This window comes from Podarcis liolepis, assembly GCF_965112155.1.
Source record: "Podarcis liolepis genome assembly, chromosome: 3".
In the NCBI taxonomy this organism is placed as follows: Eukaryota; Metazoa; Chordata; class Lepidosauria; order Squamata; family Lacertidae; genus Podarcis; species Podarcis liolepis.
In genome coordinates, this window is record NC_139557.1 from 59979739 (window position 1) to 60005654 (window position 25916).

Genomic DNA, 25916 nt, shown 5'->3' on the forward strand with positions numbered 1-25916 from the left:
CAGCAGGAACTCGCAAGACATTGTCGTCTTGCGAAGCAAGCCCATAGGAAATTCGTTTTGCGAAGCACCTCCAAAACGGAAAACTCTTTCGTCTAGCGAGTTTTCCGTCTTGCGAGGCATTCGTCTTGCGGGGCACCACTGTACATTTATATCCCACCTTTCCTCCAAGCAGCTCGTAGCAGTGTGCATTGTTCTCCTCCTTTGCACTTTATCCTGACAACAATCCTGTGAGGTAGGTTAGACCCAGAGCGAGTGGCTGGCCCAGGGAGCTTCATGTCTGAGTGGGGATTTGAACTGTGGCCCTAGTCCAGCACTTTAACCACTACACCACAGAAGGCCCTTGGGTCAGTCATTCTCTCTTTCCCCAGGCTCCTCTATAGTGTGGCTGTGAGTATTAGGGATGGGAGAGAATTTTGATTCAGTTCTCATTTAAAGGTGAATCTACCAAATTCACTCTTCCCAAAACAGTAGGCAACCTGAAATGCAGCCATCCTTCAAAATTTGCACTTTTCTGAAATCTGCAGTGCAGTTCTCCAGCCAAATTATGCATACGAAACCATGTGTGCTAGGGTAAAGAATAGAAAATGCTCAAGTTATGAGTGAAGATAACGTGCAAAAATGCATTACTTAAGGGGAAATGTTTGCAAAAATGTAAATATTTGGCAAAACTGCATACAAACATATATATTGGGAGAAATTTGCCTTACATTTGATGGATTTTCATGAAGGCTTTTAAAAGTAATAGTAGCATATTGCTGTGAAAATATGGAGAACTGATTGGGAAAAGGAGAGACTGAAAGAAAGTGACATTAATATATCTGACCTACATTGGCTCCCAGTACATTTCCAAGCACAATTCAAAGTGTTGGTGCTGACCTTTAAAGCCCTAAACAACTTCAGTATACCTGAAGGAGCATCTCACTCCCATCGTTCAGCCCAGACACTGAGGTCCAGTGCCGAAGGCCTTCTGGCAGTTCCCTCACTGCAAGAAGTGAGGTCACAGGGAACCAGTCAGAGGGCCTCCTCAGTAGTGGCACCTGCCCTGTGGAATGCCCTCGCAGCAGATGTCAAGGAAATAAACAACCATCTGACTTTTAGAAGACATCTGAAGGCAGCCATGTTTAGGGAAGTTTTTAATGTTTGATGATTTATTGTATTTTTAGTATTTTGTTGGAAGCTGTCCAGAGTGGCTGGGGAAACCCAGCCAGATGGGCAGGGTATAAATGTTGTATTGTTATTATTGTTATTGTTATTATTATTGTTGATGTTATTATTATTATTATTATTATTATTAGATTTGATTAAGAACCTTTCAGCTTCCTGTTTTCCTGACAACATACATAGTATATGAAATAAACAGAGGCTTCAGAAAACTAACTCAAATCTTTGTTTTGTGCCCTCTTTGCAGAAAATGAGGATAATCTAAAAGGAATGCAGAATAGGTTGCAAGATGCAGAGGAAAAGAACTCAGATCTCCTGAAAGCTTTGAATGACACCTTGGGGAAGCTGTCTGCGATTCCTAATGGTAAGTAGTAGGGCTGACCACCATTTGGGGAGCACCCGAAATCCATTTCCCACATTGCTTGAATCCAGCCAATCAATTATCATGAAGCGAGTGGGATTATGTTGTGTGTCTCTGTGTTACCAAACAGCTTGAAAGGAAGTATTGCAAATGTAGCAAAATTGCCATCAGTACAGCTAGGCCAGGGGAAATACGTCTCCATGTAGGGAAACTGGGCGATTCTTTTGTCTTCCTTGGGCTTTCCTTTCTGCATGTAGTCAACATCTCATTAAAGAGGTCAAAGGGCCAAGTACATTCACCCACCACCACCGTTGCCCTCTATTAGTTGGAAGGCAACGGCATGCAGCAGGGAGGCTGATCTACTCCTGCCACCCTGGTTAGATTGCCACTTGCTGGGAATCAGAAGTGGAAAGACTGCAGTTGCACTCATGTCCTGCTTGCAGGCTTCTCATAGTCATCTTGCTTCCCTCTGTGAGAACAAGATTCTGGGTTTAGATGGGCCTTTGGCCTGATTCAGCAAGGCTTTCTCATGTTGGTGTGTGTTAGAACCCTGGAAGATCAGGGGTCTAAAATACATTGGAAGCCTGCATGAACACAGTAGACTCCACACAACAGGCTGTAGCTTTTTAATGGGTGGGGAGGGGTGCTTATGCACACTCCATCCCTTTCTTCTCTTGGGGGTGGGGTGATTGTTTGCTTTGTTATTATGTTTGTTTTTCTGCTTTTATACTGTAAAGCGCCCTGTGATCCTCGGATGACAAGCAGTATATAACTGTATTAAATAAAATAAATACATGTTGCTAATTATTTGGGTAAAGGAACACACAAAGAGGGTTTTTGTTTTGTTTTGTCTTCTCATGCTATGCTGTGGTGGCCTCATTGCCCAACTTCACAGCACAGCATCAGATGACAAGGACCATCGTCTAGGCAATACAGGTGTGAACACTCTTCCCACCATCTCTACACAAGGGTGCTCCATTGCTCGTCATCCATCTCTCACAGTTCACAGGCAAGACTAGGCCCTAGTAAGTAGTGCCGAAGTATTCACAGAGTTGACTGAAATATTTTTCTGATCTCTATTTTTTGACAAGGGATGTCTGTATAGTATACTTTTCGCTATGTGCCCTCCTGCCTGTGAGCATCTTTGAGGATGCTGGTGTTCTGTCTGCCACAGACGAAGGAATACTTGGTATTCTCCCCCCCCCCTCCCCCGGCCTTGCAGGAGCTGTCACTTTCTTGTCATTCTTAGAAGGCCAGTTCTGGAAGTTAATTTTCTTCTTCTTCCAAGGAATGAAAGACAACATAGGCTGGATCTAGACAAATCAAAGAAGCGTTTCAGTTTAAAGCATTGTAAATTTAAACAGGGAAAACAGGTAGAGAAAAATGGGACTCCACATCGCCATCTGGTGGCACAATATTATATCGTATATACAACTCATATAAATCACTTTTTCTTTACCAGTCTAGCTGAGTCCATACTGCTAATCCACCGTTTTCTTCTAGCTCGTTTCCCCAAAGTACCTCTCCTTCCTATTACCGTAGCAATACAGTACAGAGACTTGCAAACTGTCAAAGAGTAAACACTCTGTCCAGTTAGGCAAAACTCAAAATTTCCAGAGAAATATCACAAATCCATAAATGAAGGGAATTGAAATTGACTGAGACTCTTTGCATTCAAAAGATATAAACAGAAGCCAAGATCTGCTGCCAGTATCTATCCATATGGGGCAAACTGGCATGGCTTCATAGGTATGTTGCCATACTTCCTACTGGAAAGGACAATTCTCTGTGGTACAGTATAACACTCAGCATGGTATCTTCAGTGTGCCAAAAAATACTGGATCACAGACTTTTCTGATTTAACAAAGTTGTGATCTAATTAAACTAGCTCACAAGCATCTGTGCTCTTTCCTTTGCCAGTGCAGGTGACAGGGTTTGCGGGGGGACTATGAAATCATGCTCAGAAGCTGGCTCCTGTGAAAATTGTATGTCCAAATTTGTATAATATGTAAGTTTAGATTTCAGACATAATTCATATAGGTACCGTGGCAGTTCAGTCAATAGGCATTTGCAGTCCTCTCATTTCACAAAAACTGATAACACGGGGCTCCATTCCACTGACAGTTTTTTCCTTCACGAGATATTTAGCTAGGACATTGCTAGCGATAACTGACGGCAACATTTACTGACAGGATATTACTGAAGTTTGGTGAGAAGTTACATGCAGGTTGCATGATAGTAGGATCTGGCTTAATATATGGCATGCTCCTTTATATTAGGTGAGAAAAGAACTATATTTTTAATGGTTTAGGTTTCCATATCTAACCAATGATTTTGCCCTTCTTAACTTTGTCAAGGGGAGTGGCCTTGCATCAGTGATAGAGCACGTTTGTGCATACAATACGTACAAGTCTCTCATGCCCACCTACCTCCCATTTACAGACACAGCAGCCAAGGTACAAGCCGTCAAAGACAAAGCCAAGCAAGCAAATGATACTGCGAATGACGTTCTGGCTAGAATCAGAGATCTCAATGAAAATCTCCTTGGCTTAAAAGACAACTACAGAAAACTGGCTGAGGATGCAGCCAAGACAAATGCTGTGGTGAAAGATCCCACCAAAAACAGTAAGAGCTTATTTTTCATACCCACTGTTATTTGTTCATGTACTTCTGTAGCTATGAAAGGCTTCCTTCCCCTCCCTAACTCTGTATATGATTTAAAGCATATAAGTTCAAGTGCTATTATTACTGTCGGCAACCACTTTTCATGGGGGTTCCATTCCTGGCCTGCGCACATGGCGGAGCATGCATAAGCCTGCCTCTGTTCTGCCCTCTTCCTGGTCCAAAAGGACACACATCAATTGGACACACGCAGAATAGTGTCTGCCTTTACATGCTTACTAATTATCAATGGAAAAGCACAGATTAATTGATGGTGCTGTTTGTTTATTTTATTTTTATGAGACCTTCCCAACAATAGTCAATTTGTTTCTCCATATCTAGTTGCTGTTTTTATTTTTCAAATAGCACAACCTTTCCCAACTTGGTGCCCTCCAGATGTTTTGCACATCAACTCTCATCAGCCTCAGCAAGTACAGGCATTCTGGCAGGGAGTAATGGAAGCTATAGGCCAAAACCTCTGGAAAGCAGCAGGTTAGGGAAGGTTTACATAGCAAATAATTGGCAGTAGGTTTTCTAGAATCCATTTTCTTGGTTCTTAAAACATCTCCATTAAGATTAAGAACTCTAGCGCTGCATTTAAAAAACAAAGAAGTCCTTGAAAGATGATTTCTAGTACAGTAGAAATAACGACAAGCTTTCGTAGTATGAACATGTCAGCTTGGTCAATGAGCTAACCTTTAAAGGGGGAAGCATGAGAGAAGAATTTAATAAAGCTGTCTTTTGCTTGTAGGGAATGTAATATAGCCTCTTGGGTAATATAGCTGTGTTAAGAGTATATTTTATGCTGATCCCTTAGTTATTATATTCACAGAGTAGCCCTGTGTTGCATGGTAGGAGAATTGAGCAAGAACGTCTCCAGCACAGTCGCGTGACCTCTAGCATTGCAATGACACAGAAAATGAATAGTCATTTCCATTGAAGGTCCTTAAATAGTCACAGTGGAAGAACTTAGACGTGTTTAAATCACATACCTTCTGAGGTATTATGTACATGAACTCTGTCCTATATTCCTTCCATAAAGTCTCAGTTCTGCATTTGAAAATGCAAAAAATTAAATAAAAAATCCAGTCTTCATTTTTGGGTTGAATCTAGGAATAGACAGTTCAGTCTATATTTAGTCCATGCCAATTTTGCATACGTTTATGCATAAGTTCATTCTGTTCCACGTCTCCATTAATGTGCAATTTAGGGGGGAAATCCATATGAAAATTCACGTTTAAAGTGTGTATTTAAATATGTAGCTAACTGTAGATAACTACGTATTTTGCTTTATCTCAGTGTATGCCTTTCTAAGTGTAGTTATATTAGAACAGGAATGCTCCTCAGATTCTCATGGCTGTCCCTCCTCCTCCTCACTTTTCCTACTCAAATTCACTCCTCTTTCCAGCGCTATCTACAGTGAACATTAAATCTGTGCCACCTACACCACAGTAGACAAGAATTTATAACCCCACCAAGTTAAATTAAAACTATCATTAGCACTCAGCTTGGTACAGACCTTCAGCTGCCATCTTAATTCCATTTGCTTGGGACTGAGCCCCACTGAATTCAGTAAGACTTATTTCTGATTAGACATAATTAGGATTGCTTTGTAAAGTAATGAAAAGGAAAAGGTGAGATTTGAACAGGAAAGGCAAGACAAGGAGGAGGAGGACAAAAGGTGCCATAATCAAAGGAAATGGGAGAGGAAGGGGCCGGGACTTGTGAGACTGGAAATGCTTCATCTGCATTGAGCTATTATCATATGAAGTACACTTACATTTACTCTGTTGATTGTTCTCCAGTGGCAATATATCTAGAGGACCTAATGTGGGCACCTGAAACTGGGGGAAATTCTCCACTTCTGCCAAATCTGCAGTACACTGTGTGCTAAGCTGTGAATTCCTCCAGTTTTCTGTTCAGTAATCCATTTTATTGTGTTGTTGTTTGTTGTTTCGAACTTACTGTCTTACAAGTTTTCTTTCTTCTTCTTTTTTTAAAATCTCCAAAACTTGTCTGCAGAAATCAGTACGTATAAGGTTCTAATTTTATTATTCTTTCTAGCCTTTCCCCTTCCGCTGTGCCCATATGCTTCATTCATTTTCTCAAATACACTTGCATGGTACCTATGCAAGTTGCTGCGCTATAACGCCTTACTATTTAGCCTAGCCAATGTTCCAACATTGACACTAACATTGTTATTCATACCAGGAAAGGGACACACCTCACAACCAGTTCTGATGCTACGAGCCCATACTTAGCGTCTTAAAGCCATAAGAGAGAAATTGAGCAAAGAATGGCAGGAGGCAAAAGTTGTCATTTTATTGAAAGGTCGTACGGAGTCAAGACTCCTGGAAGGTGCAGTTCTCCTTCAGATGCTCTGCATGTTCCAAGAAGTCAGATTCTGAAAACTTGTTACTTCTGTCATTTTTCACTTGCTTTTTTTCAACTATTGTTTCTTGAAGATGAGTGTGCAAAAACATACTGCAACCAGCTCTACAAAGAAGCTGACAGTAACTTAGTGTTTCCTTCTTTATGGACCTGAAATGGAGGTCTGATGGTATAGAAATCGATGTCACGGGACTAGGTATAGGGTAGAAACTAAATTTAGTTTACATTTAATTTTTCAAATTCACACTTACCAGTGTACAATATAAGAACCAAAACACAGCCATCCTTCAAAGTTCACATGAAAATTTTGTGGAGCACTTCTCCAATCATTGTTTACAAAATGTATATATTGGGGAAAATGTGTATGAAAATGAATATTTAGCGGAAATAGTATATAAAGTACACGCTAGAAAAAATTATTTGCAAAGCTGTACATTACTCAGAACTGCAGACAAAAATGGGTTCATTAGCAGAAATTCAGACTAAAATGCTGAAGAATTTTCATGAAGAATTGAAGGGAAATAGCTTCAGAACCCTGGAGAACTGAACTTAAGATTGTAAGAATGAGAAACTGAGGGAACCAGAATTGACCGGCCCCACCATCCCTAGCAAGGAACCAGAAATACGTTGACAGTAGGCTCTTGGGTCACAATGAAAGCCACTGACTGTTCCATTTTGAAAGGATTAGACAAATTCATGTGGAATGTGTCTGTCAGCGTCCATAACAGATGAATAAAACTTCCTTCTGTGCCTCTGAAAACCAGATACCTGAAGAGAAGCCACAACAGATTGCTATTGTCATTATATTCTGTCTGCAGACTTCCAGAGACATCTTGGTCTCATCGAGCAAAGCAGTGCTCATAAATTCCCTTCACATTGATGGTTAATATAGCCTCTCCACAGACAAATTAAGAAAATGCTTGTAATGACACTACAAATTCAGTGTAATGTTTTTGTGGTGATTGTATTATGTAACTAGTACCCGGTAATTGTTATATGAGGGACGCGGGTGGCGCTGTGGGTTAAACCACAGAGCCTAGGACTTGCTGATCAGAAGGTCGCGGTTCGAATCCCTGCAATTGGGTGAGCTCCCATTGCTCGGTCCCTGCTCCTGCCAACCTAGCAGTTCGAAAGCACATCAAAGTGCAAGTAGATAAATAGGTACCACTCTGGCAGGAAGGTAAACGGCATTTCCGTGTGCTGCTCTGGTTCGCCAGAAGCGGCTTAGTCATGCTGGCCACATGACCCAGAAGCTGTATGCCAGCTCCCTCGGCCAATAAAGCAAGATGAGCGGTGCAACCCCAGAGTCGGCCACGACTGGACCTAATGGTCAGGGGTCCCTTTACCATATATATATATATATATATATATATATATATATATATATATTGCAAAACACACACACACAATACAAAACAAACAAAAAATCCCTTTACACATTAAACACACGAAGAGGGTTCAGCACATAGAAAAGACTACTGGTCTCACTCCCCATGCAATATGGACATCTAAGCAGGAAAGCCTATGCTTGCAGATCTCTACGCTTCTATGTTAGCTGGAATCCTGAGTGACTGGGGGTGATCATGTGGTTTACACTTTATAATATTCAAAGCTAGTGAAAAAAATAAGTGTGGGCTACCAACCTTTACCAGATTTAACAAATATGAAAAGTCCTGAGACATGGGTCCTCATATTTGGAGTTAGACAATTATTTTCTTCTTCTAATTTATGACTATGTAACTAATGAGTGCTAATTTGTTTCCTAACTAATGAAAACTAATGAGCTACCATTTTAGTACAAAATGCTTCCATTAAAGCGAGACTAAAGGCAAACTCTAGAACCCTGAGCTGTCCATACTGTGACCTCTAAGCTCTAACTTTTCCATGCCACAGGATCTCAGTTAACCTCAAAAAAAAAAACCACCACAAAAAGCAACCCTGTAACTTCAGACCCAAAGCACTCTTTTGAATACTTCTCCTTTGCACCTATTTTGCCAATCAAGCTCTAAAATTATTGTTGCAATTATTTGGCATCTTTTAAAAAAATGTTATCAGTATATATATTTTTCTGGGCTTTTCAAACACTTAAACCCCAAATGAATAAAGCATGATTTATTTCTTTGAAAATTAGCCTGCACACCTTCATTGTAGCTACTTTACATTGCTTATTCTGAATTGAGAAACTATGGGTTAATCATGGACTGCAAGTGACAATATGAAACCACACCAGGAGTCCTAGATTAAGCCACAGTTTCCAATTACACATAGAATGGAATACGTTTGTTTAAAACAATCATGATACAAACCTTGGCTGGCACATGAAGGGTGTGTGCATTTGCACAACACTTATTCCTGGATTAATCAAAAATCCACAGTTTATATAAAATAGGATTGTTATATTCAAACTGGCCCAGAGTGTTCTCAAACTCATGGTGTTTGTAACCAATTTCTTACACTGTTTCGGGTTGTGTGTTTTTTACATGAAGTTGCTGATGCAGAAGACACTGTTAAAAACCTGGAAGAGGAAGCAGATCGACTGATGGATAAACTCAAACCAATCAAACAACTTCAAGATAACCTAGGGAAAAACATCTCTCAGATTAAAGAACTGATAAATCAAGCCAGGAAGCAAGCCAATTCCGTAAGCCTTTCTAATAGCTTATTCTATTTCTTTAACTATCTTATTTCATTCATGCAGAGATCTCAGAAGGGATAAGGAGGGCTGAAAATAACGATGCTGGTAACAAAGCTGACAAAAACTGGGTGGGCTCATGTTGTGCTTTAGCTTGCTTGAGAATTGGTAATCTAAGGGTTAGCAATGTAGGAGCCATTTCCTAGTCATATTGGTAAAACAGGAATGAAGGAACCACACATAATGTTTGTGTAACCCACTAGCATCCCTCTAGCTGCAGGAGGAGTGGGGTGGTTTGAATCTGAATTGACAGCCGACCTCCTATCTGGTTGCACTTGCCCAACCCTACATTGTAGTAATAAAAGAGGTTTCCTCATGCCCAAGTAGGGGAGGCAATGACATAACCAGTAATTGTTCGCTTGGTCTTGGAGGGAGTCTGCAACTTTAAGGGTGGAATTCAACATTGCATTAAGGAGATTGTTCCATCAGTGCAAGCTCCCCTTTCCACATTCTGTTCTGGGGGGTTCTTTGGATGATCCAGAGGTGACATGGGGGGGCATGAGGGCATGTGACTAGAGGAGAGGGTCAAGTCCCCTTGTACTAGCAGAACTCTCAGCACTGGTTCCTGTTAGCTGCTCTGTTGAATCAAGCCCTTGAGTTTTTCAGTATCTGTATCAATCGTCCATAATGGGATCTTACAACACAACAACCAGAAACTCAAACAACTGCCTTCTCCTCATGGCTCATGTTCACATGATTAAATGTGGTATCTACCTGGTCTGTCATTAAACTGAAGCGCATTGTTCGGCTTCCTTTGGAGCATCACTCTGTCACAGTCACTGTGGTTAAGCCACTATGATGTCACATTGGTAAAAAAGTAGTGCTGTAGTTACAGATGGACATTGAGACCAAACATTCCCCATTGGATGCATGGACCTTTTTCCAGTAATGGAGTGGTTTAGGCCTTGTTCACACAGACCTCTGTGTGCTTGTTGTGCAGAGGTGCTGGGATTACGGTCATCAACCCGAGAGTATCTGTTGATGTGCAGCAAGCATATTATAACTTTTGAATTCACACTTGATCAGGGCATTGAGCATGAACAGTGAGCAAAGTTGGAAATGATGTGTCAGTTTATATTTAATGACAAATACTAATCAATAAAATCATGTATTATAATAATGCTGTATGATGAATATATTGCTCAAGTGTTTCCATTAATCATCCTAACAAAACCAAAAGGCCCCATTACGGCAAGACGTAGAAATTTTCTTATCAGCAGGCATTGCTGCTATATATGGAACCTGACAGCATCTTTGCAGAACCACCAAGAATATTAAATTGGGTTGCTTTCCCATTTTCCTGATTTTCTTCACCTTGTGTCCTCGGGTTAAGAGCATCATTTTCTAGCCTCATTACTGAGTCCCGAATCTGTCTTCCCAGTGTAATTACATTTTAAACTCTGGGATCAGCTGGTAACGCTAAACTTATTTGCCATATGACCCACAAGAATCTGTAAAGAAAATCCTTAGAGATGAATGTTTAGCCAGCTCCTGTTTAATTCAAGTCAAAGCATCATGCTGCCTGCAGGAGAAATACAAAAATAAATGTATGTAGTATAATGCTGATAAAACAACACCTTCTATATATAAATGATTCTTAATGGAAATAGAGGCGATTATTTCTTCCACCTCTTGAAATAATTTTCATGCCTAGGTTTTAAAGCTATTTTCATAACGTTTATCATTTCTCTGAGGAGGCATTCCAACTATTCCTCAATGTGTGGTTGGAAAGTCCAAAATGATGTGGTGGTTCAGCAATTCAATGTCAGTGGCATTTTAGTCATGCCAAAAGTTTTAAAACACATCATCTAGTGAATTTTGAATACAACTACGTGTGACATCTACAACATCTTTAAAAATCTCATTACTACCTAGAATATATGACAAAAATAAGGCTCAATTATGATTCATTTAGGTATGTGAGGCTGTGGCAAATTCATATAGCACTGCCCAGAATGAATAAAGAAATATAATAACAAATATAAAAAAGAAATATAATAACAAATAAAGAAATATAATATATTACATTTTTACCTAACCAGTGATGATTATATTTTTACCTAAAATAATATATTACATTTTTACCTAACCAGGTCTTGAAAGACCTACATTGGCTCCCAGTATGTTTCCGAGCACAATTCAAAGTGTTGGTGCTGACCTTTAAAGCCCTAAACGGCCTTGGTCCAGTATATCTGAAGGAGCGTCTCCACCTCCATCATTCTACCCGGACACTGAGGTCCAGCACCGAGGGCCTTCTGGCGGTTCCCTCACTGCGAGAAGCCAAGTTACAGGGAACCAGGCAGAGGGCCTTCTTGGTAGTGGTGCCCTCCCTGTAGAACGCCCTCCCACCAGATGTCAAAGAGAAAAACAATTACCAAACTTTTAGAAACAGATAGGTAGCCGTGTTGGTCTGCCATAGTCAAAATAAAAAAATTCCTTCCAGTAGCACCTTAAAGACCACTGAAGAAGTGTGTATCTGAAGAAGTGTGCATGCACACGAAAGCTCATACCAAGAACTAACTTAGTTGGTCTTTAAGGTGCTACTGGAAGGAATTTTTTTATTCAGACTTTTAGAAGACATCTGAAGGCAGCCTTGTTTAGGGAAGCTTTTAATGTTTGATATATTATAGTATTTTAATATTTTTTTTGGAAGCCGCCCAGAGTGGCTGGGGAAGCCCAGCCAGATGGGTGAGGTATAAATAATAAATTATTTATTATTATTATTATTATTATTATTATTATTATTATTATTATTATTATTAAATGGTCCCACATTGGACATCTCCTTGCTTTCTTACTTCTTTTTTGTACCTACTAGAGAACCCTGTGGCTAGTTCACACATGCTACAAAAGGAGGCTTCTTTATACACTCTCTTCATGTGGCCCTCCAGATGTTGCTGAAATACAGCTCCCATCATACCTGACCATTAGCTATGCTGGTTTTGGCTGATGGGATTTCGAGTCCCAACAACATCTGAGCCAGGTTCTCCATCCCTCATGTACACAGTTACACAGCCACATAGTCATATTAAAGTTGAGAAGAGGACACACAGGAAAAATGGCAGCTGTTTTCACGATCCCATAATCATCATTTTTTTATTAAAAAAATGAAATGGGTAAGGAAAACACACTTGCCTAATTTTCCACAAATATGGATATGATACTAATTTGTCCCATCGCCAAAATGTATTTCTATTTCATAAACTTGAAAAACAAAATAGAATTGTTTACATTCTTATTTGTTTTGGTAACAAGATTCCATAAGCTCAGTAAAGCAAATGGTCCAGGACTTTATTGAGTCTTTTATTATACTCACATAAATGCCATGGCAATAATATTGCAAGCACCAAGTGAACTCTTAATGAATATTAGATAATTAGTTTTAAGAGCTGCAAGAGATCCTCTGAGATGGAACTAGCAACTGACAGTAGAACTAAAATACATGAAAGTCTTCTGTAATGCAAACAGAACACAGGAGAGAAGAATGCATTCAAAATAAGGCAGCATATAGACCACACATCCCACATAGGCTGTATTCATTGTTACCCTTTTGGGTTCATTAGCAACCATTTCTGAATATATTCAATAGCTATGTTGTCATAGCTGACCCTTGTTCATGGTCACATATCCTAGTTAATTCTTACTGCAAAATAATTGCCAGTACATGACCTGTGATCCAAACCCAGTTTTTAGGAAGTAGATTGCAATTTATTCCATCAGTTTAAACTTCAAGGGAGCATATGATTGAAAAGTGACGAAAATGAGTCCGCTGCATGTATTTGTGGATACCTAACTGTTACACTGCCGGTAATGAGCTGTATAACCTGAGTTTTCTCTCCTGATTCCCCCCCCTCCCAACTTTTCTTTCTTCTGTTTCCATTGAAGATTAAAGTATCTGTGGCTTCTGGAGGCAACTGCATCCGTACATACAAACCAGAGATAAAGAAAGGAAGCTACAACACTGTCATTCTCAATGTAAAGACAACAGTGGCCGACAATCTGCTTTTTTACCTTGGAAGTAACAGATTTGTAAGTCTGCATTCGTTTTCCTTTGGGGAAATTTTAGTCTGATCTGTACACCTGTAGCAAATGTCAATGTAAATAAAGGCACAGTGGAAGGGCAGGGAAACTAAGGTTAACTAAATAATTGTAATTCGCCATAAGGCAAGCAAAGATCAAAAGGACTGTCTTTTAACCATGCGAAACAGATTTATAAATTACACAGCTCGTTGATGTACGTTGGGATTGTGGCAGAAAAAGCTCACTGTGTAGGGCTCAGTCACTATTCTCTGATTCTTGCTTACGGGGGAATGGGAGGGGCCAAGGTCACTGTGATGCAAATTCACCTGCAGGAGGATCAGATGGTCTCTGCTGGTTCATTTGCACTGCACCAGCCTCCACATCTCACCCATCACCCTCCTGGTAAGAAAAAGTAAGCCGCTTGATGAGAACAACCTTAAGAATGCAATTCTATACATATCTACTCAAAAGCAATTCCTACTGAGTTCAGTGGGATTTACTCCCAGATAAGTGTGCATAAGACTTATGCAGCCTAAGGTTATAAAAGCTGAATCAAAAGAGTAAAGTTATCTTGCAATTATTATTTTTTCTATCAGCCAGGAAAACTGAAAACTGGCGAAAGACTGATTGGGAAGGAAGTGTAAGAAGGAAAGGATTCAGCAATCCCCTGCTGCATGCAGCACTTTAGATGACCCGCACAGCCCCTTTTTCATAGGAAATCATCATGGCCAGGATTGTAACAGATAGTCAAGCCCCCACAGAGGTCCAGAGAGGCCCAAGACACAGTTTTTGAGACCTCTGCTGTAATGAATATAAAAAACATGGCACCAGGAAACAAAATAAGACACCCAAGAAAAGAAAGGGAAACATAATTTGAATGTTTATTTATCAGATGCTTTCCTGGCGTTTTTCTGTACAAATGCACTAATTTGCATCTCATCAATAGTTATTACTGTTAAATAATAATAATAATAATAATAATAATAATAATAATAATAATAATAATTTAATTATATCCCGCCCTCCCCAGCCGGAGCCAGGCTCAGAGCGGCTAACAGCAGTAAATATATTAGTATTTACTGTTATATTAGTAGATTACTATTATATTATAATAGTATTTACTATTGATGTAGAACGTGCTTAGTCCTGAGTTATGTCTGCACTGATAGGTTGTGGCTATTATTTTCGCTATATGTTCAAATAAGCCAATATTTGAAATAAGCCCATGAAGAGGAAAAATACATGTTTATGCTATAATTAGAGTAATTCACAAAAATGATGTGATAAGAATCGTGATAAAAGGTAAATCTCCAAAAGGAAAATTAAGGATTTTGAGAGATTATTCCACCTCAAGTGATGGTGGCTCATTGTCCTCTACTCACATCTTTCTTATTTTCATTATTTTACTAATTCTCTCATTTGCCTTGCCTTTTTGTTACTGTCTCTGCTCTCAAGTAGCTTTGCTATTATTTCTCTAATTATGTTGAATTTTTTTTTAATGAAATGTCTTTTTTGTAGACTGACTTTTTGGCCATTGAAATGCGTAAAGGCAAAGTGGATTTCCTGTGGGATGTGGGATCCGGTGTTGGACGGGTTGAATATCCAGATCTGACAATTGACGATGGATTTTGGTACCGAATTGAAGCATCAAGGCAAGTACTCGCTTTTTCCATACACGTCTCATCACACACACTCTCCCTTTCCATTATGATATAAAATGAAGATGCCATGCTTCAATTTCATTTGCTCCTGAGATTAAATCTTTCCTGGTTAGAAGCAGGACGTTTTCAGCAGTGGTACTACCATCAGTGGTATTACTACCACAACTTCTTCTTCCCCAAGGGCTTCGGCCATAGTTTATCACTTCCTGTGGGTTAAAAATTACTAAAAATTTTAGGTAGGTTTTTTTCTGAATTGATGGCCAGTAACTTTCTGTTGGGGGGACGCGGGTGGCGCTGTGGGTTAAACCACAGAGCCTAGGACTTGCCAATCAGAAGGTCGGCAGTTCGAATCCCCGCGACGGGTGAGCTCCCGTTGCTTGGTCCCTGCTCCTGCCAACCTAGCAGTTCAAAAGCACGTCATGTGCAAGTAGATAAATAGGTACCACTCCAGCGGGAAGGTAAACGGCGTTTCCATGCACTGCTCTGGTTCGCCAGAAGCGGCTTAGTCATGCTGGCCACATGACTCGGAAGCTGTACGCCGGCTCCCTCAGCCAATAAAGCGAGATGAGCACAGCAACCCCAGAGCCGGTCACGACTGGACCTAATGGTCAGGGTCCCCTTTACCTTTACTAACTTTCTGTTGATACATGAATAAACATTGCCTTGACTTTTATAATGTCTAGATACTGTTGTCTTGTGTAATGGTTCATGCCACATGCATTCTTTGTCAGGAGCATCGTTATTATAAAATGTAATGCAAACCCGACTAAGACTCTTAAGAATGCACAAGTTTTTATGCAGTTTAACCATGACCACATCCAAGATCAGGCCTTTGAACCTTACCCTCCCGTAAATCTTTCTGGCCCTTCTCCCCCAAAAGATTGTGCCAGCAGTGGGCATGAATATGATGGGACATACTTAATCTATCACAGAAGATTATATAATGCAGTGATTGCAGCATATATAGTATATAATTCTGACCTTATTTTCTTTGAATATCACACCCTGATAGAGTAATTCTGAAATAGAAGTGTGGAACCCAAGTTTTATGGGGGCATTTTTATTATTCTTAGAAGTTATAGCAGACAGGAATTCCATTCACAGTACTAGTTAGATGTCTATACCAATTAACTAGCCACCTCTATGAAATATACTAATGCTTATTCATGATTCGTTAAGTATGTTATACGACATTGTAATTATATGTTTAGTAATACATTTCATTTTACAGTCTAATTATACAGTAGGCACATTAGAATAGTTTAACGCTTTTGCCAGTAATTTGCATGACAGTGCAATTTATGTTATTTTCTAGATAATATTCACCAGGGAATGCCATGCATATCTTGTTCAGATTATCAGCATGTTGAGGCAAAATGAATTGGAATTTAAAGGCCTGGCACTTGCAGAGGAAAAAAAAATTGATAAATATTTTTGCTCCATAAATGGAAGGATATAATTGATGCATGAAATAATCAATCTCCGTGGAATAAATTAATGCATTAAAGGATTGTTGTGTTTCATTTTCTTAAAAATCAATGGAAGGTTTTCAGTTTTTAATAAAAGTTTTTAATTGAGAGCTTAATCTTTCATTTGTTCCATTTGAATAAACCCGAGATATATCTTTATTCTGGTTACTTCCTTTTAAAACAGCAGAGATTTGTTTGGGGTTTTACAGACACAATAGTTCACAATAAGTAGTGGGCATAATGTTTATTGCTAAGGAACCTTCCCTTCCATATGCATGGGGGTGGCTTTCTGGAAGCAGCAGTGAGATTGTGTGAGGGTCTGGCATCACTAGTCCCCAAATACTGTTGTGGCCCTTTGGAATGTTTGTTTGTTTGTTTGTTTGTTTGTTTGTGAAGGCAGCACCATTCATGGCTTCACCCGATAATGAACTACTACTAAGGACACCTTTAGTCGGGCAGCTGTGATGAGGCCTAATCAATGAAGAGTGGCCCACTGGCTGATCTCCTTCATGAGATCAACAGCTAGTCAGTTATGCTGTGACCCACAATGTCTCCTCATAGGCTAAAAGTTGTGTATAGAAATTCAAAAAAAATCTATTGTATGTGTAAATTTCTTTACTGACTCAGGACTTTTAATGAACCTATGAATTCATTGATCAATGGTTCCCATATCTCTTTTTTTTTTTCCTCCTGAAGGACTGGAAGAAATGGCACTGTTTCTGTACAGGCACTGGAAGGTCCTAAAGCCACCATTGTACCAAGCATTTTCAGTGCAATTTCTCCACCTGGTTACACAATTCTGGATGTGGATGCAAATGCCATGCTGTTTGTTGGAGGCCTAACTGGCAAAATAAAGGTAATGGGATGTTACTTCACTAGTCCAATTTAATCATGTTACCATTCTTTGATTTACTTTCTTTTAGATTGAGCAAAGATGGCAATCTTAGTCAAATGAATGAAGCACCCTTCCATGTTCAATAGCTCTTATCAGACTGCAAAGAAGAGCTTGGGATCAGGCTATTTATATTTGAGACATCAGGTGGTTCTTATTTATCATCGCATCCAGTGCATGCTTACTCAGAAATGAGTCCTGCTGCATCTACTAGGTCTTACTTCCATGTTGATATACATGGGATTGCACCATGAGTTGTTGGTCTCTATCTGCAGTATGCTGCAATTGCCTAAACCAGTACGCATTCTAGGTATTTCAGATCATTTGCAGAAGGGTGGTTGTGGAAATAGGTGACAGTCTATATATTTTATCAATATAAAGGTGACAATATTAATGGGGCACGTTGCTCTATGTAATGCTTTCTAGCAATCCAGATCAATATCAAATCCTTTTCCGGCATTACTGAAGAACACTGGATATAGTTTTATAGAACACAAAAGGCCTGCAGTGTTTTAAAAGGGGTCACAATCACTATTCCATTAAATCTGGGACTAAAGTGCTTATAACTGAGTGAAGGATTTCAGTATTAGCTTTCAGATTCCTTTTATATTGGGGGATATGGCACGGAGAGGCTATGCAAGCACATTTTTCATTCATTATGGGTTCATATGGCATAAGGTCAGAGCTTGCACACACTCACACACCTATATCCTGGCAGTCGGCTCTGAAGTGAAATCTAAGATTATAAGTGGGTGATGTTGGATGCTTTGCACAAGCACTCGGCTGGAATGACAAGTTTGGAAAGATGTTTGACAGGCTATGCAGGTATCTTCCAAGCAGCTCTGCATCCAGTCTGTCAGTCAGACTGAAAAACAATGACAATGTAGAGAGATCAAGATACTGTCAATCAATCTGAAAAAATACTTTAAAGAATTACTTATTTCTGTGTCTGAACTACATTCTAGCAAAGTTAAAGAGTTATTTCTGTGCCTGATCTAGCAAATTGTATAATTTTTTGTGCAACGTTTTATTTTATTTTTTATTTTAATAAATAAATTTATAAACTGTCTCACAGAATAAAGCCATTGAAGCAAAAACAGTTATAAATTTGAACTTCCACAATTACGGGGTTCTACTTCAAGGAAAAACCTTCTTAAACAAAAATCTGCACTGTACCTTTAAGTTTCCTGATGCAAAAGGAGATGAGGCAGCCATGGCTTCTGTCTCTCATTGCCCCCCTGTCCTGTCATCTGCTGTGTGGCACACCTGGAGTTAATGTTCATTGCAACTAAAAGAAAAATAGTCCATGAGACAAATGGGCAAAAGAAGATGCCAACTCCCAAAAGATACAGTGCAGTTCTGGCAACCAGAGTAAGGTGGTACTTGCCAATTCCCCGTTTTAGGATTTTAAAAAAAATAAATCTATTTTTCTTCCCTCTTTCGACTTGTCCCCCCCCCTCTTTCCAATGTGCTTTTTCAGTTTGACTCCAGTAGAATGCAGTGCCTACTCATCATGAAGTTCTCAAATGTGCCAATTAAAATATTCACAATGACCTTGGAACAGATCGCCCATGTTGTTACACTTTCAAGTCATGCCTCTCTTTGAAAGTCAAGTTGCTCTTCTCCATATGCTCACACATTAATATTTTTAATAATCATAATTGCTTCATGAAAAGTAGCAGGTGCTTGTGTGTCTCAGATTGCTAAATATCTGGAATTGAAACTAGCTCACATTGATGAAGTGAAACATAAAAGAAGATTGGATACTTTAGAAAAGGACAAGTTCCTCTTGGAACAAATACTCTAAAAGCAGTCCATATGACCTTAGCCAAGTATTTTGGGGGGGAATTTAAATGTTAATATTTCTGGCTTGTGAATAATAATTATAATAATAATAGTAATAAATCATGCCCAACTTATTAATTTAACTTTGTCAAGAGTCTACTCTGACTGCTAAACAGTGAATCCCAGTTAAGTTCCCAGCCTCTCTTTCGGACATTCTAAGGCAGCATTCACCAGATGGTGTGATGGGACTACACCACTCACCTGACCGCTGGTCAGTTGTGTTGCTGCTGCTTACCAGGAAGGAGAGGGAGAAGGACAAGGCAGTGGTAAAATCGGCGCAATGCAAAGGCACTGGTCGGAATGCTAGGTTGGCTCTGCCAGAGTATTTGCACCTTGCTAACCATGCCACCCCCTCTCCCCATCTACCTCCTGGTAAGCAACAGCAGCAGAACCAGCCAGAGGTGAAGTGGGCAGCACCAGCCAACCACATCATCTGCTACTGGCAGCATTATCTTTGCAGAAATCACCTAATGGATCTGCTCATATAGTATGAAAGAGCTTTGGGATTCTCCAAGCTTAGAAGCAGTAGAGAATCTCAGGCACAGAGACTGAGTGCTACTTCCCAGGCCCCTCTATCTGGCCCTTGGGATTCTCACCAGGCCACACCCCTCTCAGCCCTGATCCATGCCCTTCTCATGTGTTTTGGCCTGGCAGGAATGTGTTCTTGAATGATGATAATGCCTTTGGATTGCCTGTATGGAGTATGGAGAGATGTGTGCAGAAACCTCTATTTTTTGTATGGATGGAATGTGGCCTACTGTACAATGTTAAGAGTCATACTTGTTCCACCCACTCCCCCCCCCCTTGGCCCTGCACATCACTGGCATATGGCCCCTACAAGGTTGCCAGTGAGAGAATGTGGTCCTTGACTGAAAAAGCTTCCCTACCCCTTGTCTAAATGGCTTTGCCCTTGGAGAAACTTTCACATGGATTGAATCAAGCAGGGAACACATAGCTGCTTGTTTGAGTCGGACATGAATAACAACTATCAGTAGGAAGGAAAGGGTGTAATGAGCAGTGTGTGGCTATTCTCCAGGATCCATCTCATGGAAACTTCATTTATGACAATGAAGTTTTTTACAACCACCAGATGTATAGCAAAGTATCAGACTTTCATCAACTATTAAATGAGTTCAAAAGGAGACCGTTTGATATTCCAACTTCAGCTGTGAGCACACTTTCTAATGACCGGGAAACCATGAAGCGATGAAGGAGGCAGATATGCCAGTCCACAGCTTACCAACAAGGAGAGCAGCCTCCATAGTGAGATCCACTTAGAATGGCTTTGGGGGAAGACTGTAGATCAGCCTGCTCTCACTTCCTTTCATCACCATTTAACATCCTAGTATGTGAAGCCACACAGCTGACCTCTTTCAGCAAACTAGTGCTTCTTGTTTTCGCATTAGTGTACATCCCTGGACACAAAGGATTGGGTCCATTTCAACCACTTTTCCACATCAGTTGAAGACTAAAAAGTACTTGGGGACTTTCAAACAAGCAAATGCTATCTGCCAAATAAACCAGTGGCCATGTATTCATAATACCATTGTCCATTAACCAGGAGCTCAGAACTCATTCTGGATGCTTTCTGTTTCCAGAAATCTGAAGCTGTACGAGTTACTACTTTCACCGGCTGTATGGGAGAGACGTATTTAGACAGCAAACCAATAGGACTATGGAATTTCAGAGACATTGAAGGAGAGTGTAAAGGGTGTGCTGTCAGGTAAGATTTTGCTGTACATTGTCAGTGTTATTGCTATTAATGTGCAGGTTACCTGAACAAAAATAAAGTCATAATTCTGTTAAATACCAAGTTGCCTAAATAAATTCTCCCCTGTGTTTTCATGCTTCTCTTCAGCCGTTTCTGTATAACAAATGCCATTTACTAGACAGAAATGAATAACCACATATGCTTCATGGATACAAATCTGTGCATATCAACTATAAATGAGGCATGGATGTTGGAAGCTAAAGATATATCTTTTAAAAAGCTAAACCTATTAAGGTCCTCTAAATATCACCTCTAAATATATTACAGCTGGTTCATATGGCCATTTTCATATAGGAAATGACATTTTGAAGCCACCCTAATTTGATTTTTTGGCATAGGGAACCAAGCTCGTGAATGTCTGCTCATGCATATCCAATCCATGTCTGATTGACTGGTCAACATGCTAAACAAGATAACTGTAGAGTTTGCATACAACACAGGACTAATTCCTTCCTCTTGTCTTCTTCTTCATAAAGTATTGATTTGAAAACACATAGTGGGGATTGGGAACCTCCAGCGTGTGGGCCAGATTTGACCCAGCACAGGTCCAATTTGGCCTGTGGGATTCTTTCCCCCAAGCAATGCCCACTTGCCCTACATACGTGATGTCTGCTGTGGAACAGGCTGAGACCCAGCTTGATCAGCTGCACAACTGAGTTCCTCACGGGGAACTTAAATGTGCAGCTAATCTCTAAAGAATGCCGCAGTGATCTCACTGCTCATTACTTGAAGAGTGGTGCATCTACCTGCTGCAGCAGCTGCACAAAACATTTCAGCTTTGAGAAGGTTTGTCTATGTGAAATAGTTGCCAGCCCCTACTAATGCTTTTTCATGGTTGCTTCTATGTAAAGCAGTTCTGGAAGTTCTGATTTAGATTTTGAAAGTTTCCCTTTCCTCCTCAGCCCACAGGTGGCAGATGGTGAAGGAACTGTTCAGTTTGATGGAGAAGGTTATGCTTTGGTGAGCCGTCCCATAAGATGGAACCCAAATATCTCCATGGTCATGTTCAAGTTCAAGACATTTTCTTCCACTGCTCTTCTGATGTACCTTGCTACAATAGACTTGGTAAAGCTAGCCTAAATGTTTCTTGGCTTCTTTCATTAACATTATGAATTACACAGTTCCTTGTAAAGAGATTAACATGCATGCTTTTACACTCGTGATGAATGTCACTTAAGTGAAGACACTGGGTTTAATGACTTCTGTGAGGCCATTTATAGTCAATTGTGTGATTTGCAAGAACATAACAGAGCAGCTTGTATAATGCTTTGCACAGAGCTCTGTGCAGATCATTACAATGATTATTCTTAGAATGTATAATTTGTAAAAAAAAATTAAGTTGTATGGCAAAAGACTCCTCAATAATGGCTATTGGGTTTTACCTGTTATCTGTTAGAGTTAGGCATAACATGGCATCAAAAACATTTCACCAGAATGCTTTTGCTTTTGTTAATTACTTTTGTATCTGGTTATTTGTTAGCTTCCTTGGGTGTAAAGGAAAGGAAAGTGGGACATACATTTTTAAGTAGACATCCTTCTCCATGTGTGGGTGCAATGTCTGCATACTAATAGATTTGCATAGGGCAGGATGGGGAAACCCGTGGTCCTCCAGATGTTGCTGGACTATAACTCCAATCAACCCTGTCCATTGGACATGCAGGCAGTGGTTGATGGACGTTAGAGTTCAACAACATCTGGAGGGCCACAGGTTCCCAGGCTTGGTAGATCCTCATTCCTTACCTATTCCCATCATGCACAGACATTACAAGAACATTACAGAGATTGGGAGGTCAGTGTACACTTCCAGTGCCTCAACTACTCTTCCTTCTCTGCACTGTGGAAGCTACTTGAGATCTCAATCTCAAGTAAATTGTATAAATGTTCTCATCTTCTGGGTGCAGAGTTAGGGAACCTGTGACCCTCCAGGTGCTGCTGGACTTCAATTTACCATCAACCCATTGCCTCTGCTGGCTGGGACTGATGAGAACTGGAGTCCAACAATGTCTGGGGAGACATGGATTTCTCACCTCTGACTTAAACTCATGCCTGGGCTGCCTAATTAATATGTCTGTATAGAACAGATCATGCGTAGAAATGCATAGTCAGTGCACCTGCATCCTCATTTGAAATAATCAGCCCTTGCACATGAGTTGCCTTGTGCACCAATATAATTTTTTGGGGTGGCAGGATTAGCTCAAAACCAGGCATCCCCAAACTTGGCCCTCCAGCTGTTTTGGGACTACAGCTCCCAACATCCCTAGCTAACAGGACCAGTGGTCAGGGTTGATGGGAATAGTAGTCCCAAAACAGCTGGAGGGCCGAGTTTGGGGGTGCCTGCTCAAAACAAAGGCCCGTTCTAGTCAACTGGAACTTACTGCTGGAACAAGACTATGAGCTGCACTCCCACAGAGCTTCACTTGACATTGCTGCTGTCAACAGAACTATGAAACTCCTTCAGAATCACAGCTGATCAGGCCTAGACATTAGTACAGAGAAGGGTGGCTAGATATTAGATATATGAAGTCTACACAGACCTCCCAGTTCCTGTAGAGAACTGTAACATGTTCTCAGGTGATAAAGGAAACAGTCCCATAGGGATCTATCCATTAAGTGATAATCTAATTATAGGGATTTTAACTGCAAACTAACTTGTCATTGTCCTAGTTCTTCCCTTAGAAATGGAACCAGCTGTAATAAACAGATGGGAAGAAGTTCTGTATAGATTATACTGCATGTCTGAAATGTGTCAGTTATTGGCAAATATAATGAGAACTTTGACAGTTCTAGAGATATTTGTGAATGTCTGAAACTCCAATATGCATTGGCAAATGCAGTCAGTCACTTAAAGTGTGATCACTAGCATTTACTTGTTATGGGGTTGTCAGAATATTGATATTTACCAAATGTGGACATTACCAGCAACACATACGCAGAGGGTGGTAGTGTGTGCAAAAACAGGCAAGCAGCCCATGGAACGCTGTGGCAGTGATACAAAGAGACACCTAAGTATGAAGGCACACTGGTCTTTTTCAGCTTTTTTCTTTCTTTCTGCCACAAAATCCTGTAAGAGGAATATTAATTTGGAGACTTGAGTCGGAGGTTATTTATTATTTTTCAGATCATTTTTAATGTTATCAAGATCTGTGTTGCAGTGATGAATGCAAGCGACTCCACCTTGCCGTTCACAATAATTTACTGCCTGGTTGGAATTAAAGAGCAACATATTTCCACTTTAAAACAAATTAACTTCACCTATGATGGCAACAAATTAACTTCACTATGATGCCTTCTTTGAACTAAACCTCTATTAAGAAATGGCAGAAAAATAATCTTAGATATTGTTGGGAAGGGGGGGCTAGTCACTATTTGAAATTACTTTCATCAGAAAATCACATGTCTTTCAAAATCTCACAGTGCAATCATCAGACTACATGTTTACTCAGAAGTAAGTCTCATTGAGGTCAGTGGGGCTTACTTTCAAAAAACTGGGCATAGGACTGCATCCTAAATAAAGTTTCTAATGCTTCTCATTAACAGAAAGATTTCATGAGCATAGAGCTCAGTGATGGGCGTATTAAAGTCAGTTATGATCTAGGTTCAGGAACAGCTTCTGTTGTTGGCAACCAGAACCACAATGACGGGAAATGGAAATCATTCACCTTGACAAGAATTCTAAAACAAGGTGAGTTCCTGCAGTGATAACATCATAAACGTCCTAATTATCTTATCCAGCACAGCTAACTATCTAATCATGGAGAAGATGATGTACAAAATTGCTGGGTTTAGAAAGTTGTAAAAGAAAGTGATTTAGCAACTTCTTTTGCTTAAATTACAGATGGCTCAGGTTAGCTGTGACTGATTGCAGTGTCAAACAGGTCTCTTATGATTTTCTTTTGAAAATGGTAGCTTAATTTTTCAGGCATAATTCTGCCTTACAGCTACCTAAATTACACTCTAAAATGCATCTGAGTGAAAAATGTTTTTTTCATGCAGTGCCCTGATGTTGTTCAGAGTTCATAAAACAAACCTACACTATTTTTGTTAGAATGTAAATTGGGTTTTGTACTTCATGGTGCCTTTCATAACTTAAATCTATCAAACTGCTTTCAAAATGTGGAGAGTTAAAATACTGATGGCACAGTATATCTGTCTACGATACACAATGGGCCCTTTTTGCACATTGTCACAGCCCTTTGTACTGCAAGGAGAAAAAGACTCCCCATAAATGACAGGCAACTTTAATTTACATGACTGCTAACGTTGCTGCCGAATTCAACTTTAAAAAAAACAAAAAGGAATGAGAATATTTCCAAAGGCAAAATATCTATAGGATGTTTAATCAAGCCTATAAGAATTTCATACATCTCTGTTTGAAATAAGAAAGCTGAGCTGAAACAATCTTTGGCTCCAGTTGATTCATGCTGTCTTGCTGAACCCTGAAATCTAGAAACTTCTCTGTGTATGTTCACCAAGATAAACTTTTGTAGTTTTGTCCCTGCCAAAATAAATACTCTGCAGTCATGGAAGGGTCACAACCCGTTTAAGCAAAGCGACTAGGATAAAATCCTGATCACATTGGTGGTATTACATATTTTATTGTTGTTTTGGTTTTGATGGATATTCCAGTTTGTACATTCTCAGAAATCTTTTCCCAAACAGTCAACATGATAAAATAGGGATAATTAAGCTTGGCACTATATCTAAGGGTGCGGGGGGAATCTCTCCCAATGAACTGTCTGTTTTAATAATTCTGAACTTTTGGGGGAGTCTGACACATCCATTTGCATTTTTTATTTCCGTGCTTGCTTTTTTGTTGTTCTCTTCAACTGTGTTCTGCTTTTTTACCCTTAGTGGTTTCTCTTTTCTTCCTCCTAGCAAGCAGTTATGTGCCATTCAACTAGAAAAGGCTATTCAAAAACCAATCACTGGTATAATCAGAATGTACCTGGTCATACTTTTCCCTCTCTTAATTGAAAAGAGGGTATGGACAAG

The 25916-nt window shown here is 39.9% G+C and overlaps 1 protein-coding gene and 1 long non-coding RNA gene across 15 annotated transcripts in view; one reads left to right on the plus strand and one right to left on the minus strand.

Moving 5' to 3' along the window:
- Window positions 1-25916, plus strand: part of LAMA2 (laminin subunit alpha 2) — a 365130-nt gene that overhangs the window by 304149 nt on the left and 35065 nt on the right. For all 13 annotated transcript variants that reach the window (XM_083498017.1, XM_083498006.1, XM_083498008.1 and 10 more), the window contains 9 exons: window positions 1409-1525; window positions 3965-4147; window positions 9061-9215; window positions 13152-13295; window positions 14805-14938; window positions 17113-17272; window positions 20752-20876; window positions 21827-21989; window positions 24462-24606. In XM_083498017.1, the coding sequence (XP_083354143.1) occupies window positions 1409-1525; window positions 3965-4147; window positions 9061-9215; window positions 13152-13295; window positions 14805-14938; window positions 17113-17272; window positions 20752-20876; window positions 21827-21989; window positions 24462-24606 (1326 nt within the window). The remainder of the gene's footprint in view (window positions 1-1408; window positions 1526-3964; window positions 4148-9060; window positions 9216-13151; window positions 13296-14804; window positions 14939-17112; window positions 17273-20751; window positions 20877-21826; window positions 21990-24461; window positions 24607-25916) is intronic.
- Window positions 1-25916, minus strand: part of LOC310704578 — an 82146-nt gene that overhangs the window by 12876 nt on the left and 43354 nt on the right. The window contains exons 2-3 of one of the 2 annotated variants that reach the window (XR_014524895.1): window positions 18485-18596; window positions 14959-15153 (exon numbers count right to left, since the gene is read on the minus strand). This is a non-coding gene — a long non-coding RNA (uncharacterized lncRNA). Of the gene's footprint in view, window positions 1-14958; window positions 15154-18484; window positions 18597-25916 lie in introns of those variants that run through there. The other variant, XR_014524894.1, reaches the window with a different exon arrangement.